This window comes from Trichoplusia ni, chromosome 25 (genome assembly GCF_003590095.1).
Source record: "Trichoplusia ni isolate ovarian cell line Hi5 chromosome 25, tn1, whole genome shotgun sequence".
Classification (NCBI taxonomy): Eukaryota; Metazoa; Arthropoda; class Insecta; order Lepidoptera; family Noctuidae; genus Trichoplusia; species Trichoplusia ni.
In genome coordinates this window covers 4,622,997-4,640,648 of record NC_039502.1, presented here as the reverse complement: position 1 = coordinate 4,640,648, position 17,652 = coordinate 4,622,997, and the positions used below count along the sequence as shown (strand labels likewise).

The 17,652-nt window shown below is 36.8% G+C and overlaps 1 protein-coding gene across 1 annotated transcript; it reads right to left on the bottom strand.

The window, feature by feature from the left end:
- Positions 1–6,969: 6,969 nt before the first annotated feature.
- Positions 6,970–10,485, bottom strand: LOC113505271 (uncharacterized protein K02A2.6-like). The gene is made up of 3 exons (XM_026887889.1): positions 10,367–10,485; positions 7,554–9,837; positions 6,970–7,086 (listed from the first exon to the last, which is right to left on the bottom strand). Exons 1-3 carry the CDS (start codon positions 10,483–10,485, stop codon positions 6,970–6,972), a joined length of 2,520 nt encoding a protein of 839 aa, XP_026743690.1.
- Positions 10,486–17,652: the final 7,167 nt, after the last annotated feature.

Below are 17,652 nucleotides of genomic sequence, written 5' to 3'. Positions count from 1 at the left end.
TAACATTAACACACACCACAGTTTGACGCACCACATATAATACAGCGAATGATATTCGGCAATAAAGTGCTGTGTCTGATGTGGTGGGCAGATTCACTTAATCTTATATTATTAACATTTAGGGATATGGGTTGCTTGATCAACTTCATCTTGCCGATTAAATCAAATACTGTTTAGCATTCACATATATTCATAATATGCAAATTATTAGGGTGAATTTAAAAATATATTTAATTCAAGTATGCCACCTGTGCAAGAATAATGTTATTCTATTATATTCTATTCAAAGATTAATATATTCTTTTTTATTTTTTCAGGGTAACATAAATAAAAACAAGTTTATAGGTAAAAAGTATTGTATTTAAATATATTTGAATATATACTTATATCTACGTTTAAACTAGAACAATATTAATGTTATCCAATTAAAATATAGTATTAGTATGCCCCCAGGGTAGAGTATTTATTTGATTCGTTTGAACTTGCACTTTATCGTCAAATCTTTTCAATATCCTTTATTAACTTGTTGTGAATAAAAAACTAATTGATTTGATCATATTCATTTTACGCTTTAGTTCAATATTCTTAAATAACACTTTCTTATAATTAGATGGGATGGGATTTGCGATTGGTTTTGATACTCCTTAAGCTTTTAATTTGTGTTTTCAGTGATTCAATACAGTATAGTTTCGCTCTCAATCCCACAAATTTAGTGATCACATCACCTCCTAATTTATCTTTAAACACCTACCTAACCTTAGCGTTCATCTGGAGAATATTATAAGGATTATTGCCATCAAAATTACTAGTATCGAACACTGGTATATTATTGCACATGTTTTTATAAAAATCTTGTGTTTGTATTAAGTACATTAAACTATCAGTATCGGTGTAGCATAGTTTGACATTACTACCATATGTATTCTTAATAGCTGTTGCCCGCGACTTCGTCTGCCTGGTTAGAAGATATAAGTTATGACTTTTTCTTCGCTCCTATTGGTCGCAGCGTGATGATATATAGCCTAAAACCTTCCTCGATGAATGGTCTATTCAACACAAATATTTTTTCGAGTAAAGATACAGATTTCTAAATTTCGTTTCCACGTAGGTTATAATTGTAGATGGAACGTCATTTTTCATATTAGGCTGACCAATTGGAATTTCTTCGTATTCTTTACAGTTTAATGGTAAACAAAAGTTACTATTTTGAATATTAACCTCCTGAAACAAAAAATGGACAATCCATTTAAATAGTTACAGGTAAAAGCATTCTAACATAAACGAAAGTTAATTTCATTACTAGGTTTAGTTTTTAAGAAGCCAATGCGTTCCTGTCTGCCTATGCCTAACTTAACAAATTAAAACGGAATAAGAGCCAGCCGAGCACTGCTTGAACGTCGGACTTATTGAAGGAGGGTTTTCAGTATTCGATTCTCGTCCGTCCGTCCGCGAATAGATTATCACAAATATAACGTACCAGCTCCTGCCAGCGGCTTCGCCCGCGTTTTCCCTATGGCACATACTACCGGACTAAAATGCCTATAAGTAGTATATTATTGGGCATTCTGTCCCACTCCTTCGCTCATGCATGCGCATTCGCGTCGTGGGACAGAATGCCCAATGGGTTATGAGCGACAAATATCATGGAATAGAACGCCCAATGGTGGCTGGTCGCTCGGCGGGTGCGCCTCGCAGCCGATAGTGGTAGAGTATGTTCAATATCCGATAATCGACTCGATCCATTTAGTCGAGTATTCTTACAGGCTTACCTGTGTAATTTGTGATTCGATTGATCAAAAAAGTTTATAAGTGAAGGCTATGAACGTATTTTACCATTCTTAGACATGAAGTTTATTAAACAACCCCAATCATTGAATGTAAACACTATCTGTGATGATATTCCCAAGACTCATGCTCGTCATAGTGAATTATTACCTAACATAGTACGTTGTATAATTTGTGGTCCGTCTAATTGTGGAAACTAATTTGCTCATTGGTCTTCTTATCCATGAAAATGGTTTAAAACTTCAAAATGTTTACGTTTATTCAAAAAAGACCGACCGGATCCTGGCTGGACTACCGGAAGCGTACCTGGGAAGGAGCAAGGCCGCCGCCAGAGCTACCCACGGTTCAGGCCAGTGTTCCCAGTTTACTTCTACGACCTCCTGATCTGGGTGTGATTGGGGCAACGGAAGTTGGCCGAAATAAAGATAAATTTCCTCAAAAAAGATTTGCTTTATTTGGACCTACCTACCTACCTACCTGCCGGCAAGCCTACTACCAGGCAAGTGCCGCAGTGGCCTACTAAACACCAACCTAAGTATAGATTTCTGGAAAGTGTTTTACAACGAGTTCCAGGTATTTCATTTCAGAAATATCATGGAAATGAAGACGTTTTAAGTGTTCAGGATGCTAAACCGAACTCTGTCATAATATTTGATGACGTTGCATGTGAAAATCAAAGTAACATGCGAGATTACTTTGCAATGGGTCGACACAAAAACATCGATTGTTTTTATCTCAATCAAACGTATAGTAAAGTGCCAAAACAGTTAGTAAGAGACAACGCTAACCTTATCGTACTATTTAAGCAGGATGATATTAATCTGAAGCATATTTATGAAGAACACGTTAATACAGATATGACTTGGGCTCGGTTTCGTGAAATGTGTTCTAAAATTTGGAGTGAACCTTACAACTTTCTGGTAATAAATAAAGATTGCCCTAAAAATAATGGATGTTATAGAAATAAGTTTGACACATTTGTCGTCTTTGAATAAGAAAATGATATATATTTAAGACTCCTGACATTGTTACCTTATTACTTATTTAACAACTCTTATGAGATAACTATACATTTATCAACGATGGAAAAATCATTGAAAAGACAAATAGTAGATGCTTCAGCGGCTGTAAAGAAAAAAGTACGCGCCATGAGAGAGCTTGAGATTGGCAATAAGCAAGCATTAGAAACGGTTTTTAAACCTATAACCGAATCACTTAATTTACTAACCAACACCAGTAATGAAACTACTTCTAATGAAAATGGAAAAATCCTGGAAAACAGTCATACATTAAACAATGAAGCCTCTAGTAGCAGAAAGTACGAAGAAAGCAGTGTTGAAAATGAAATCGACAGTGAATCTTCATTTCAATCCATGGGTGATAAGAACGAAGAATGCGATACATCATCTTGGTCCCTATCTCCTGAAGCACTACATGATGTACCATTCGGTGTTTGGATAGAGCGTGGAAAACTTATGTTAGGTTCAGCTAACATTACGATTGGTGACGATTTTGTTACAGTCGCGGGTCGCAAATATCGTAATACACCCGGTTTGAAACAGTTACTGCTAAAAAAAGATGTAGACTTGAGTATAGTGACAGATAATGATATGCAGCATTACAAGTCCATGCTGCTCGATACAAATGCACATCGTCGAGATTTTGAACCAAACAAACCCATCAAAAGTAGCAAAGGACAAAAATATTTGCAAATTATTAAACCTCTTTTCAAATTACAAAGTACAAATCAGATCTATAATCAACCAAAGGGAAATGGACTACCCTTGACAAAAGTGTGGAGAAAAAACGTAGACTATGTTTATTGGGACAATCCAAACGAACTAGTGGATAGATTAAAACTTTTGATTGCTTCACGAGACGCTGGCAACACTGGGCTGGACAATGATATAATCTCCATCATTGAAGAATTACGTGAAAGTAAGGTTATCAGTTAATAAATATCTTCCATCCTCTGCATACGTTTCATTTTACTGTTAACCCTTCAATAAAAAGCATACTACTACTATATTTAACATGAATATAGACAAATTTGGTCATTACATTAATAAAAGAATGCGATTGACAGAATTATTCGAGTGTAATGATAATTCATTGACAAAACAGAAAATGGTGAATTTGATTTGAAAGCTGCGACGTTAAGACGTGTCAGAACTCCTGTAGAGCCAGATGACGCTGTAAATAAGGTCTATGTCGATCAATTCATGACAAAAATAACAAAAGATTTACATAAAGCCATGCTGTTAATGCAAGCTCGAATTATGGACGACGTACAAAATACTTTAAAAGCGAAGATATATGAAGTTTCCATTCATTAAGAAGATAAGTTTTACACAAAAACAGCTGTAGATAACTTATTAGCACCTAAAAAGTCATCATAATGTCCAAACAAGAAATTGTAAATGAAATCCATAAAGCAGCGAGAAAAAAATTTAATCGACGATCTGTCATTTTAAAAGGGATTGATGATTTGTGGCAAGCCGATCTAATGGACATGCAAAATTTAAGAAAATACAACAAAGGTTACAATTACATATTATTGGTGATTGATTGTTTCTCAAAATACGCCTGGGCAGAACCGCTCAAATCGAAAAATAAAATTGATGTTACTACTGCATTTGAGAACATATTCAATAAAAGTCAACGCAAACCAGTTAATTTAAAAACAGATTCACGAACAGAGTTTTATAATACATCATTCCAAATGCTCATGAAAAGGTTTAGTATTAACCATTACTCGACCTTTTCTACAAAGAAAGCTTCAATTGTAGAGCGTTTGATAAAAACTATTAAAAATAAATTGTATAAGTGTTTTAGTATGAACGGAAACTACAAGTGGTATGTAACGGTGTTACAAGATACGTTGAAAATGTATAACAACACAAAGCACCGTACTATTCAATGCAAACCTGTTGAAGTAAATAAATGCAATGAGTTAAACGTAAAAGACAATACAGGGTTATTGGTAAAACATTAACAACCTCTCAGGACTATATTTCTAACATCATAAGCAACAACTTTTGTTCTATGACTTTTAATAATTCATCAGATTTTAGTTCACCAGACTTTCTTACAAAAATAGTAATATTATAAATTGAACGCTCTAAATGTTTCGAAATCTACACGCACCAAAAAATCGCTAGTTATAGGTAAATAAACTGTACGTCTAGTGCAATTGACAGGGGCAGGGAGCGGGGGACGGGGGCGGGGATGCTAGACCTTGACCCATTTCTATGCGCCCGGGCGGCCGTCAGTGTTCGCTTTGATGCGCCGGCGTCGCGTCATAAGTGTCCTTCGTGCGAAATTCTTAAGTGCAAAGTGAGACGTAATTATCAGTGCGCGATGTCACAATATCAATATTCTAATGTCGAGTACAATGAAATGGTCCGAATACTCGCTAGGTGTAACGACAATGTTTCGGAAGCCTGTCGCCAATATGCGATACAATTCCCGAACGTGCCTACACCTAGCCGAGTAACAATGTTAGCTGCCACACAGCGGTTACGTGATTACGGGCAATTCCGGAGTACCTTGAGGGATAGTGGTCGTCCACCGAGGCACACGGTGCGTGAAGAAGAAGACATATTGGAATTCTTCGAATTAAATCCAGCAGCAAGTACCAATGACGCAGCTCGGCGGTTTAATGTCACACAATAGTTCGCGTGGAGTGTCATTCACGGTGAAGGAAAATATCATTTCCACCCTCATCGTGCGCAGGAGCTCACTGAAGCGGACAAACCCGCACGAGTTGCTTTTTGCAATTGGTATTTAAATGAACGGCCTACAATATTATGGACTGACGAGGCTACATTTGGCAGAGTGGGGTTATTTAATACCAGAAATGAACATTTATGGTGTTACGAAAACCCGCACGAACTGAGACCTCATAATTATCAACACCGGTTTAGTGTGAATGTATAGGCGGGAATCGTGAATTCCACATTACTGGCCTATCTTTTTGGATAGACTTAACAGTGAAACTTACGAACAATTTCTTACTGAAACACTACCGGTATTAGAAGAAGACATACCACTCGCCGATTTACGTGGTATGTACTTTCAACAAGACGGGGCACCTGCGCACTATGCTCACCGAGTCAGAGACCTATTAAACAGGATGTATCCTGGTCGATGGATAGGACGTGGCGGGCCCCGCGCTTGGCCTCCGAGGTCACCAGATATTACTCCTTTAGACTTTTATTTGTGGGGACATGTTAAGACGCTAGTGTACACAGGTCGTGCAATCACAAGCCGTGATATGTTAATAGAAAAAATTATTTGGGCGTTTAATCAAATTAAAATGAACTCTGAAGTGTTATCGCGAGTAAATGAACAGGTTATTTTTAGGTGTGGACTATGTGTTGGTTGTGAAGGTGACTATTTTGAACGTTATGTGCGCGATACTCACCGACACCCGCGAGACTTGAACTTGAGAGGTAATAATAATTTGTAAATATTGATTTGAAATATCTAATTATCATTAAATCAATTACTGTAAATATGCTGATTCCACTTTTTAAATACGCCTACATTTAAAAATAAAAATGGATGAATAGTACCAGTTTTAAGTTGAAGAATGTTCAACATAACTTTCGTCACATTGCATATGTAATTTAAGTACCTACATAGAATTTGTTCTTATTTTATTTTTTAATGTAGCCAGTCCTAAGCCTGGATAAGTATGAAGGGAGAGTGGATTCAGTATTCGATACCTACAAACAATTACTTTTATCAAGTGATAACCAGTTACAATTTTACAAGAAAAATACGTCACATACGGTACCTAGTTGATAGTTTGTTTTTATTAAGGTGTTAGTACGTAGGTACTGTGTAAAGGTCAAGGTCATTCACATGTAACAAATGTCCGATTGTACCTAGGTATTATTTGGCTTTTACGTAAAAAGGCGGGAAATCGTAGCGTAGCTAGTTAGAATTATTACTACCTACGAGTGGTGTTGTGGTACCTACAATAAAATACAGAGTTGAAACGTGTTAGATAAGACAACGAAATATTGAAGCTTTGTTTTTGATGAATGTATTATGTTTTATAAAAAGTCATAGAACAAAAGTTGTTGTTCATGATGTTAGTAATATAGTCCTGAGAGGTTGTTAATGTTTTACCAATAACCCTGTATGTTATGTCCTGTATCCAGCTCGGGGGAGGGTTTAATGAAACACTACAATAAGTACTTGCTTAGTGCGCATGCGACACGCCCACTCGTTGCGACCTCTGTCGACGTAATGTCGAGCGGGCGGGTTGGCATAAATATATTTAATTAATTGCTAGTGGGAACATCATATCTCTCCCTTTCAACAAATTTTAGTAACTCACAAAAAGATAATTAATAATCTAAAAATACGCGGTTTTGTCTTTCGACTTCTCCATTTTGCTGCGGCCAATATGGTATTGAATTGTAAAGCCTAATGCCAAATTCTGAGCAGAAGGATTTAAACTCCTCGCTGATAAATTGACGACCATTATCCGATGTTATGCTGACTTGAATACCTAGCCTGGAAAATATTTCTTTTAGTACATTAATGGTTTCATTGGAAGTTATAGATTTCATAACCTTAATTTCTTTATAGCGGCTATAATAATCAATAACCACTAATAAGTTGTGTCCACTGGGTAATGGACCAAGAAAGTCTATCGCTATGTCAGTCCATGGTTGCATAGGTAATTCGCGTCTCTTCATAGGCACAGGAAAACTTGGTCCTGAAACTAGTGTGCAACTTTTACAACATTTTACCATGTTTTCAGCGTCTTTATCGATTTTGGGCCACCATACTTTAGTGCGTAATCTGCTTTTCATAGCAACAATGCCTGGATGCCCTTCATGTGCCGATGCGAGCACTTGTTCGCGTAACGCTTTAGGAATGATAATTTTGTTTCCTCGTAGTAAAATATCGTTGTGCATCCATAGTTCTTGCTCAAAGACCTTATATAAAGTAATTTTGGGATTCCAATGGTTTCCAGAAAGAGCCAATTTAACCAGCTGAATATCTTCATCGCTTTGAGATTTGTGAGTGATATCATCCATGGATACGGCCATTGGTCTAGCAAATTCCACGATTTTATTAATGTGACGCTCATTATCATAAGGGGGTGAATTTTGATTTAGGCATAACCGAGATAGGGAATCAGCTATATTGTTTTTTCCAGGGCAATATACAACCTTGTAGTTGTATGCCTGTAGCCTTAATACCCATCGTTCAATTCGTGCACAAGGTTTTGATCGCGGTCCAAAGATTACCTCGAGAGGTTTATGATCAGTAATCAGCTCAAATTCTTTTAATCCATACAGGTACATATTAAAATGTTCGATGGCCCAGACCAAAGCAAGTGCCTCCTTTTCAGTCTGGCAGTATCGTTTTTCGACATCAGATAAACTTTTGTGACCAAACGCGATGATCCGGGGTCCTTGTGTATCGATCTGAATGAGGACTGCTCCTAACCCTACAGGACTAGCATCTGCAATTACTTGTGTTCTGTCAAGCGGATCGTAAAAACCTAGAGTACGAAGGGTACTTAAACTTTTCTTTAGTTCCGTGAATGCGGCAGATTGTTTATCCTTCCAATATTCAGCAATGTCCGCGTGTTTGGAAAGCTTGTGCCTTAAAATTTCTCGAATTGGATCGGTCATAGTAGCTAACCTCGGGATCCACTTGCCAATGTAATTAACAAGTCCTAAAAAACTTTGAACTTCTTCGACTGTTTTAGGTTCTCTGAAAGATTCTATAGTTTTGACATACTTATCTAGGGGCTTAATGCCACGTGCAGATAATTCATGACCCAGAAAATCTATTTTTGTTGCGTTAAAAATGCACTTTTTATCGTTCAGGAGCACATTATTTTCTTTTAAAACTTGTAACACTTTCTTTAATCTATCGTTATGTTCATTTAAGTTACTACCAAATACAACGACATCGTCAATGAAATTAACAACTCCATTACAAGGCAGAAGCATCCTTTCCATTATTTTCTGAAAGTGCTCTGGCGCGCATGATATTCCAAACATCAGACGCTTATATCGAAACAAGCCTTTACTGGTTATGAAGGTTGTTATGTCCCGACAGTCTTCCTTGATTTCAACTTGATGGAATGCATCTTTAATATCGAGCTTAGAAAAGATACACGACTTCCTGAGCTTGGGAAGAAGTTGGGTCATTGTGGGTAAGGGATGATTCTCTCTTATAATGGCCTTGGTTGCACATCTCATATCAACACAAAGTCTTAGGGAGTTATCACTCTTGAGAATGGGTACTACCGGAGAAACCCAAGTTGTGGCTTGATCTACTGGTTCAATAATATCTTTTTCCACTAACTCATCAAGTTTATCATTTATTTTGTTTTCAAGAGGAATTGGTACTCGCCTATATGGCTGACAAATAGGAGTAACAGATGAATCTATGGCAATAGCTAACTGAATATTTTTGAACCTAGGGAACGCCTCTGTATGCACGAAATTTATACTCACCCCTAATTTAAGCACATTGAGACACGTCGCTGTGTCTTTACCTAATAAATTACGGGTCCCATTTTTAATTACGTAAAATTTTGCGGATTTTCTTTCTGGTCCTACGGCTATTGACGCTTCAAATGTGCCAAGCACATTTAGTGGATTTTTTGAACCATACGCCATAAATATTTGATCGGACCCTTGCTGTTGGTTAGTCACAATAACATTGTTTGATTTTAAGTATTTCCAAGTCTTGTCGTTAATTATATTGTTTTTACTTCCAGAGTCTATGAGCATATTTACGTTAACACCACCAACTAGACAAGCTATTTCGGCATCGTCATCTATGTGAAATATATAGTTCACATTACTGACGGGTGGTTTGGGCGGTTCTTCATTTGTTTTAGGTTTTTTATCATCAGTTTTTTGTTTGTTCCAAATAGCGGGTGCTTTACACTTGTGGTTTCTTGTACGACATTGGCTTTTAAAATGACCTTTATAACCACATTTATCGCATACTTTGTCTCTAGCAGGACAACGTGCATCATCACACTTATGATTTTCACTGCCACATCTAGTACACCGTTTATTATTCGTATTATCACCCTGAGTACGGGTTTTGTTTGCTCTTGTTCCAATCCTATTAACCTGTTCCGTTTTTGTCCCTTGAAATTCCTTTAACTGTCTCTCTACTGTTTCGATCGTATTGGCTTCTAAGATAACTTTTTATATTGTAACAGAATCTCCTAATTGTAATATTTTCTTCCTCAGATCTGATGAAGTACATTTTTCAGCAATCTGGTCTATGAGATCGTTGTCTTTGTTTGCAAAATTACATTTGGAACTTTGATTACGTAATCTAATTAGAATTTTTTCAAATTTCTCGTCCGGTTCCTGTTTCATAAGGCGGAATACGTGTCGTTCGTAAACGAAACTCTGTTTGGGTGAAAAGTAGTCGTCTAATTTTTTAATAGCGGCTTCGAAAACATCAGTGGATTCATTTTCGTTGACGTGTGCACCGGGAAGGTTATAATATATGTCTTGCAATCCTAAACCCCCGGTATGTAAAAGCGTCGCTCGTTTTTTTAACGGCTGGTCTATACCCAAGGCTAGGAGGTAAATATCTAGAGCTCGCTTCCATCTTTGCCACCGATGCACGATGGCCTAAAGAAGTCGGGTCACCTTCGCAGTCGAGAGGTTCTATAGTCTGTAACTGAGACATGTTGGGACGATCTGTAATTAAGTAAAAGTTGCTTCAAATATTACGAAAACTATGTTGGATTAACAAGACTTATGAGCTATATTGGATATCCTACGTTATATTTATAACTGAACCTTTATGTTGCGTTTTGTTTTTAATATGGAACTTTTAGGATTGGAACTTGAACCATTTGCATATACTAGTAGTTTTACCAATATATGAGGAACTTGATGGATTTATCCATTGAAATTTTTTACGGTGTACTATTTGTCGGTTTTTCCCCGACTTGGCTAATACTTACAGGCATTATTGGTTTGTTTTTTCCTTTTTGTTGTTGTGTAGTTGGTATTTTTTAAGAATTTGTATAGCATAATCAAACTAAAATCAGGATTGAATAGTGGATTATAAAGTAATCGGTACAGAATGCAGAATGCAAATAATTAGTATATATTGTTAACTAACTTAAATATATACCTTTGCAATTTTTTTTTTTTCTTTTCTCCTTAACTTGGTTTATTTTATTAAATACTAACTGTTTATTGTGTTCCTAGAATAAAACTAACAATTCTAGTTGAATGTTTATGTCACTCACATTCCTTAATATGCAGTTGTGAGTATAGGTAAATTAAAATGTTGTAATAATTAAGTTTAGTTAGCATGTGTAGCCACACCGCCGATATTATCACAAGTTATAATGAAATGTAAACACCAAGTTCACAACAACATTTTATTGGTAAGTATTAGCAGGAACTGGTTTTAAGATTAACCTCACCGAGTAATCAATTGTTAATAAGTTACATATTAGTACACATAGGTGCTTAAAATTATGTAATGTTTGCCGCATTACTAACAATGATATATTCATCTTGTTTTAAGTAGAATACGAGACACAAGGAATATTTTTTTCCTTTTTTTTTGACATATTGATAACATCGGTTATTTCGGTTTTCTTATATTTGTTTACTCACGTTATTTATCCTCGTCGCCAATGTTATGTCCTGTATGTATGTGTTATGTGTTCGCATTAGTAAATACAAGCATGTTTTTAAAAAGGGATATACTCCTAATTGGTCAACTGAAATATTCATCATAAAAAAAGTTAACAATACCACATCCACAACGTATCACATAGAAGATCAACGAAAACAAGGTATTTTAGGAACTTTTTATGAACCGGAACTTCAAAAAACATATTTCCCAAGCGTTTATTTGATAGAAAAAGTTTAAAAAAGAAAAGGAAATAAATTGTTTGTGAAATGGTTAGGTTTAAGTAACACAGAAAATAGTTGGATCAACAGAGCTGCGATAATGAATTGATAAAAAGTAGATATCAAATCATTCATATAAACATTATTATTTCATACATGTCTTTCATTTTGCTTTAAACGATGCAAGGTGGTGGACTAGTAAATAGTGTGATTAATAATTTACCCTTTGAACTTCATTTGCCTGGTTACAATTATTGTGGACCAGGTACTAAACTTCAAAAACGTTTACTACGTGGTGATCGAGGCGTAAACAAGTTAGACGAAGCTTGTATGCATCACGATATTGCATATCAGAACCATACAGATTTGCCTAATCGACACAAAGCCGATTTACAACTGTTAAACATGGCTAAACAAAGACTTAGGTCTAAGGACGCAGGAAAAGGGGAAAAACTTAGCTCATAGTTGGTGAGCAAAGTAATGAAAGCCAAAATAAAGTCTGGCGTTGGAATTAAAACGTTTAACAGCTTTGTGTCGAAAATAAGATCAAAAATCTATATCTATATCTATTCTATACTTATAATAAATCTGTAGAGAGGTCAATTCTGTACATAAAATATATTTAAAAAATAACTATCAAGGGGTGGTTAGGGATCGCTACTGATGCCAAAAATGCAATCAGTAAAATTTTTGTCTGTCTGTCTGTCTGTCTGTCTGTCTGTCTGTATATTCGTTATAGAAACAAAAACTACTCGACGGATTTTAACGAAATTTGGCACAATTATTCTTCATACTCTTGGGCAGGTTATAGTATACTTTTCATTACGCTACGACCAATAGGAGCAGAGCAGTGAAGGGAAATATTGGGAAAACGGGGTAAGTTACTCCATTTTTTAAGCTTCCGTCACGTGTGCAGGCTTATAGGTTAAAGCTACATAGAAATCATGTATGACGGAAATATTCTCCCTAAAATTATATAAAAAATATTCCTCGACAGCATATGTCTAACTTTTATGGTTGACTCACAATAACACGTGAAACTCCCGATAGCTTAGCAATTCGGAGATTTCTGATTGTATTTGTCTACTCTAACGTTTACAACACTATCACTCATCCCCAATTAAAAAAGTTAACATTATTACCTATTCAATAAAAAAAGAATCATGTAAATCGGTGTAGAAACACCAAAGTTATACATGAAATAATAAGAAATCGCGCGTGAATACAGAGTCATGCTATAAGGATTATTTTTGTGTATCGGTTGCCGCGCTCGACGCGCGTCGTGGCGGGAGGTATAAAAAGGCGGGGGGTCCGCGCTCGAGCGTCATACAATATTTGGCTGTTGATGCGAATAGACGTTCAGACTGTTCGACCTTATTGACAATCAATAATTGTTATTTGCAAACCGTGCTTATCAGCACGACTTTTAGTCTTTGAATAGTTTATTTTTAGAATTGTTTTGTTGTTAGTTTATATAATAGGTATTAGATTAATAGTATTAGTAGTAGGTACACCTATTAGTTATTTTGGTAGTGTTTAATTGTATTAATAGTTTATTTTCGTAATTTTTATATTATTTATTTTGGTAGTGTTTAATTGTATTAATAGTTTATTTTCGTAATTTGGTAGTGTTTAATTAAATTAATAGTTTATTTTCGTAATTGGTAGTGTTTAATTAAATTAATAGTTTATTTTCGTAATTGGTAGTGTTTTATTATATTAATAGTTTATTTTCGTAATTATTACATAATAACTATATATAATTGTAAGTGTAAGGTAGCTTCAGTTACCGTCGATTAAAAATACACAATGCCACCTAAAAAACGACCATCTTTATCTCGAAATTCGAGAGATGCTAAAAGGATGAGAAATGCGCGTTCTCAAGAATCGGCAGAGGAAAGAGCACATCGGTTAAACTCTATGAGAGTTAGTGCCTCAACCTCTCGAGCCAATGAAAGCTCTCCAGAGAGAGAGATGCGATTAGCAGCTGACAGAGCGAGACGAGCTACATCACGGGCGTCTCAAAGCTCTTCTCAACGAGAGCTGAGGCTTACCATTGACCGAGAACAACATGTGTTATCCCGAGATGCTGAAACTGCGTCACAACGAGAATTGCGTCTCACTGCTGACCGCGAACGGCATACATTGTCTCGCGAGTCAGAAACCTACACTGAGAGGGAATTGCGTCTCACAGCTGACCGCGAACGTCATATATTGTCTCGCGAGTCAGAAACCTTCACTGACAGAGAATTGCGTCTCACAGCTGACCGCGAACGTCATATATTGTCTCGCGAGTCAGAAACCTACACTGAGAGGGAATTGCGTCTCACAGCTGACCGCGAACGTCATATATTGTCTCGCGAGTCAGAAACCTACACTGAGAGGGAATTGCGTCTCACAGCTGACCGCGAACGTCATATATTGTCTCGCGAGTCAGAAACCTACACTGAGAGGGAATTGCGTCTCACAGCTGACCGCGAACGTCATATTTTATCTCGAGAATCTGAAACTTTAACTCAATATGAAGACCGTTTGACAAATGATAGGGTGCACCATAATGTTATTCGATCTCTCGAAGACGCACATGAGCATGAACAACGACTAGAGTCGGTACGCGAATATTATAATTCTTTGAGACAAGAACGATCAGTAAGTTTGTCTAATGAAAGATTAAGAATCGAAAATATTCGGTCTCTTGAAACGGACGAACAGCGAGAGGCCCGTCTTACTGCAGACAGATTTCGACATAGCCTTAATAACTTAGATGTACACATAGAAGATCAATCTAGAAATTCGGTGGCTTGGTCCGACAAATATAAAAGTGGGTTTGCTTATAACCTCACAATTGATTATGGATCATCTTCTGTAATAGGCGATATGAACGTGGTATGTCGTTTTTGTAATGCTTCAAAGTGGAGTAAGGAGTCAGCTGGTTTCTGTTGTTCTACAGGTAAAATAAATTTGCCTTCATTCGAAGACCCACCGGAACCTTTGAAATCACTACTTTTAGGGGAACATATACAATCTAAACAGTTTTTAGATAATATTCGCACTTATAATAGTGCATTTCAAATGACATCCTTTGGCGCTCAACAAATCTCAGAAGGTCATTTCATGCCTACTTTTAAGATACAAGGTCAGGTTTACCATTTGATAGGATCCCTTTTGCCTGAAAACCAACCTAACTTTCTTCAAATATATTTTGTATCCGACTACAACGAACAGTCGAATATAAGAAATCATATTTCCCGAATTTAAATACTGAACTCATATCACAACTTCAGAACATGTTGCATCAGGTTAATTCGTATGTATGCAGTTTTAAATCGGCATTAGAAGCTCTTCCTCGAGATGATGATAACAATTATAAAATTGTTATAAATGCCGATAGGCGTCCAACTCAGGAACACCCTGGGCGTTATAATGCTCCATCCACGAATGAAGTTGCTGTGGTATTGGTCGACCAGGAATGTGATAGGCGTGATATCGTTATCCGTTCCAGAGATAATCGTTTGCAACGTATTTATGAAACCCACAGGGCTTACGACAGTTTGCAATATCCTTTGATATACTGTCGAGGGGAAGATGGTTATAATTTTGCTTTATACCAAACTGATCCGCGTACAGGCGCACCTAATTATAATAAAAAGATTTCATGCCTTCAATTTTACTGTTACCACTTGCAAGTAAGACGGAATAGGTTTGTATACTTTCAACGTTTTCGTGGCTTATTCAATCAGTTTATTGTAGACATGTACGCAAAAATTGAAACCGAAAGATTAGTTTATATACGATCTAATCAAAGGCAGCTGCGCGTTGAAGAATACGTGCACCTTCGCGACGCCATGCAGCAAGATAACGATACGGTGAATATGGGTCGTTTAGTTATTTTGCCCTCTTCTTTTACTGGTGGTCCACGATACATGCACGAACGTACTCAAGATGCTTTTTGTTACGTAAGAAAATATGGACGTCCCGACTTATTTATTACTGTAACTACCAATCCTAAGTGGGATGAAATTACTCGGGAGCTTCTTGAGGGGTCAAGCACCGCATGACCGCCATGATATCATAGCAAGAGTTTTTCATTTAAAATTAAAATCAATGATAGATCTACTTACCAAAGATAAAATTTTTGGAGAAGTATTGTGTTATATGTATAGTATTGAATGGCAAAAACGCGGCTTACCTCACGCACATATCCTGCTTTGGTTAAAAGATAAGGTTCGACCTAATGATGTAGACAGTTTAATCAGTGCTGAAATTCCAAGTCCGATTGCAGATCCCGTGTTATACGACATTGTTAAAACTCATATGATACATGGTCCATGTGGTTCGTTTAACGGGAATTCTCCTTGCATGCAAGACGGTCGTTGCACTAAAAGATATCCAAAAGCCTTAGTGGATGGCACTGTAACAGGACATGATGGATACCCATTATATCGTCGCCGTTCAAGAGATAATGATGGTTTTACTGTTGAAAAGCGAGTGTCTGGACAACAAGTTACTTTAGATAATAGGTGGGTCGTTCCGTATTCTCCTGTGTTGTCCAGAGCATTTCAAGCTCACATAAATGTTGAAATGTGTAATAGTGTAGAGTCAATAAAATATATTTGTAAGTATATTAATAAGGGCAGTGACCAAGCTACATTTGCTTTGAGAAATGAACATGATGAAGTTACAAGATTTCAGTCAGGCAGATATATAAGTTCTTCAGAAGCTGTGTGGCGGATCTTAAGTTTCAACATTCACGAAAGATATCCACCTGTGACTCATCTGGATGTTCATCTTGAAGGCGGCCAACGTATATATTTCAACGCCGAAAATGTCACAGAACGGTTAGAGAACCCTAGACAAACAAGTTTATTAGCATTCTTTCGACTTTGCCAAACTGATGATTTTGCAAAATCTCTTTTGTATGAGGAAGTTCCATCGTATTATACCTACGATAAGCAACGGGGTGTCTTTAATCGAAGACGCCGTGGCAGGCCTGTAGATGGCGAGTCAGGTATTTTTAAAGAACATGTTCTTGGTAGAGTGTACACCGTTCATCCTAACAACGCTGAGTGTTTCTATTTGCGATTATTATTACATACCGTGCGAGGACCAACCTCATTTATAGATTTGAGAAAAGTAGACGATGTTGTTTATCCCACTTATCAAGCAGCTTGCCAAGCGCGTCATTTGCTTGAAAATGATCAGCATTGGGATGACGCTTTAGCAGAATCCTGTGTTAGTGATAATCCACGACGGTTACGCCATTTATTTGTAACATTACTCACATTTTGTAATTTGTCAGATGCTGTAACATTATGGGAAAAATATAAAGAAAAATTTTCAGAAGACTTTCTTAGAAATATACCTAACAATGATGAAGGCACAACTAATGATAATTTCCGTGATCTTGCCATAAATCAGTGCTTATTAGCTCTTCAGGATGACTTAACAGCAGTAGGCGGTAAATCACTCTGTGAATATGGTTTGCCAACACCAACCTCAGTCGGAGAGGTAACTAATAGGGAATATTCCGCAGAGATTGGTTACAATTTAACGGAACTGCTGACAACATTAGAAAACGGTGTCCCAATGATGACTGCAGAACAACGTTCAGTTTATGACCGCGTGTGCAATAGTGTTCAAAATAATTTGGGAACAATATGGTTTTTAGATGCACCTGGAGGAACTGGAAAAACCTTTTTGACTAAATTAATATTGGCTTATGTTCGAAATCAGCGTAAAATTGCTCTTGCCGTAGCTTCATCAGGGATAGCTGCAACATTGCTACCAGGAGGTAAAACTGCTCACAGTATGTTTAAAATACCAATTGATTTAGATCGCACGGAAAATCCAACCTGTAGTATTTCAAGAAATAGCGACAAAGCTAAGGTATTACGCGAGTGTAGTTTAATCATATGGGATGAATGTACGATGGCCCATCGAAAAGGAGTAGAAGCGGTAGACAGAACTTTAAGGGATATAA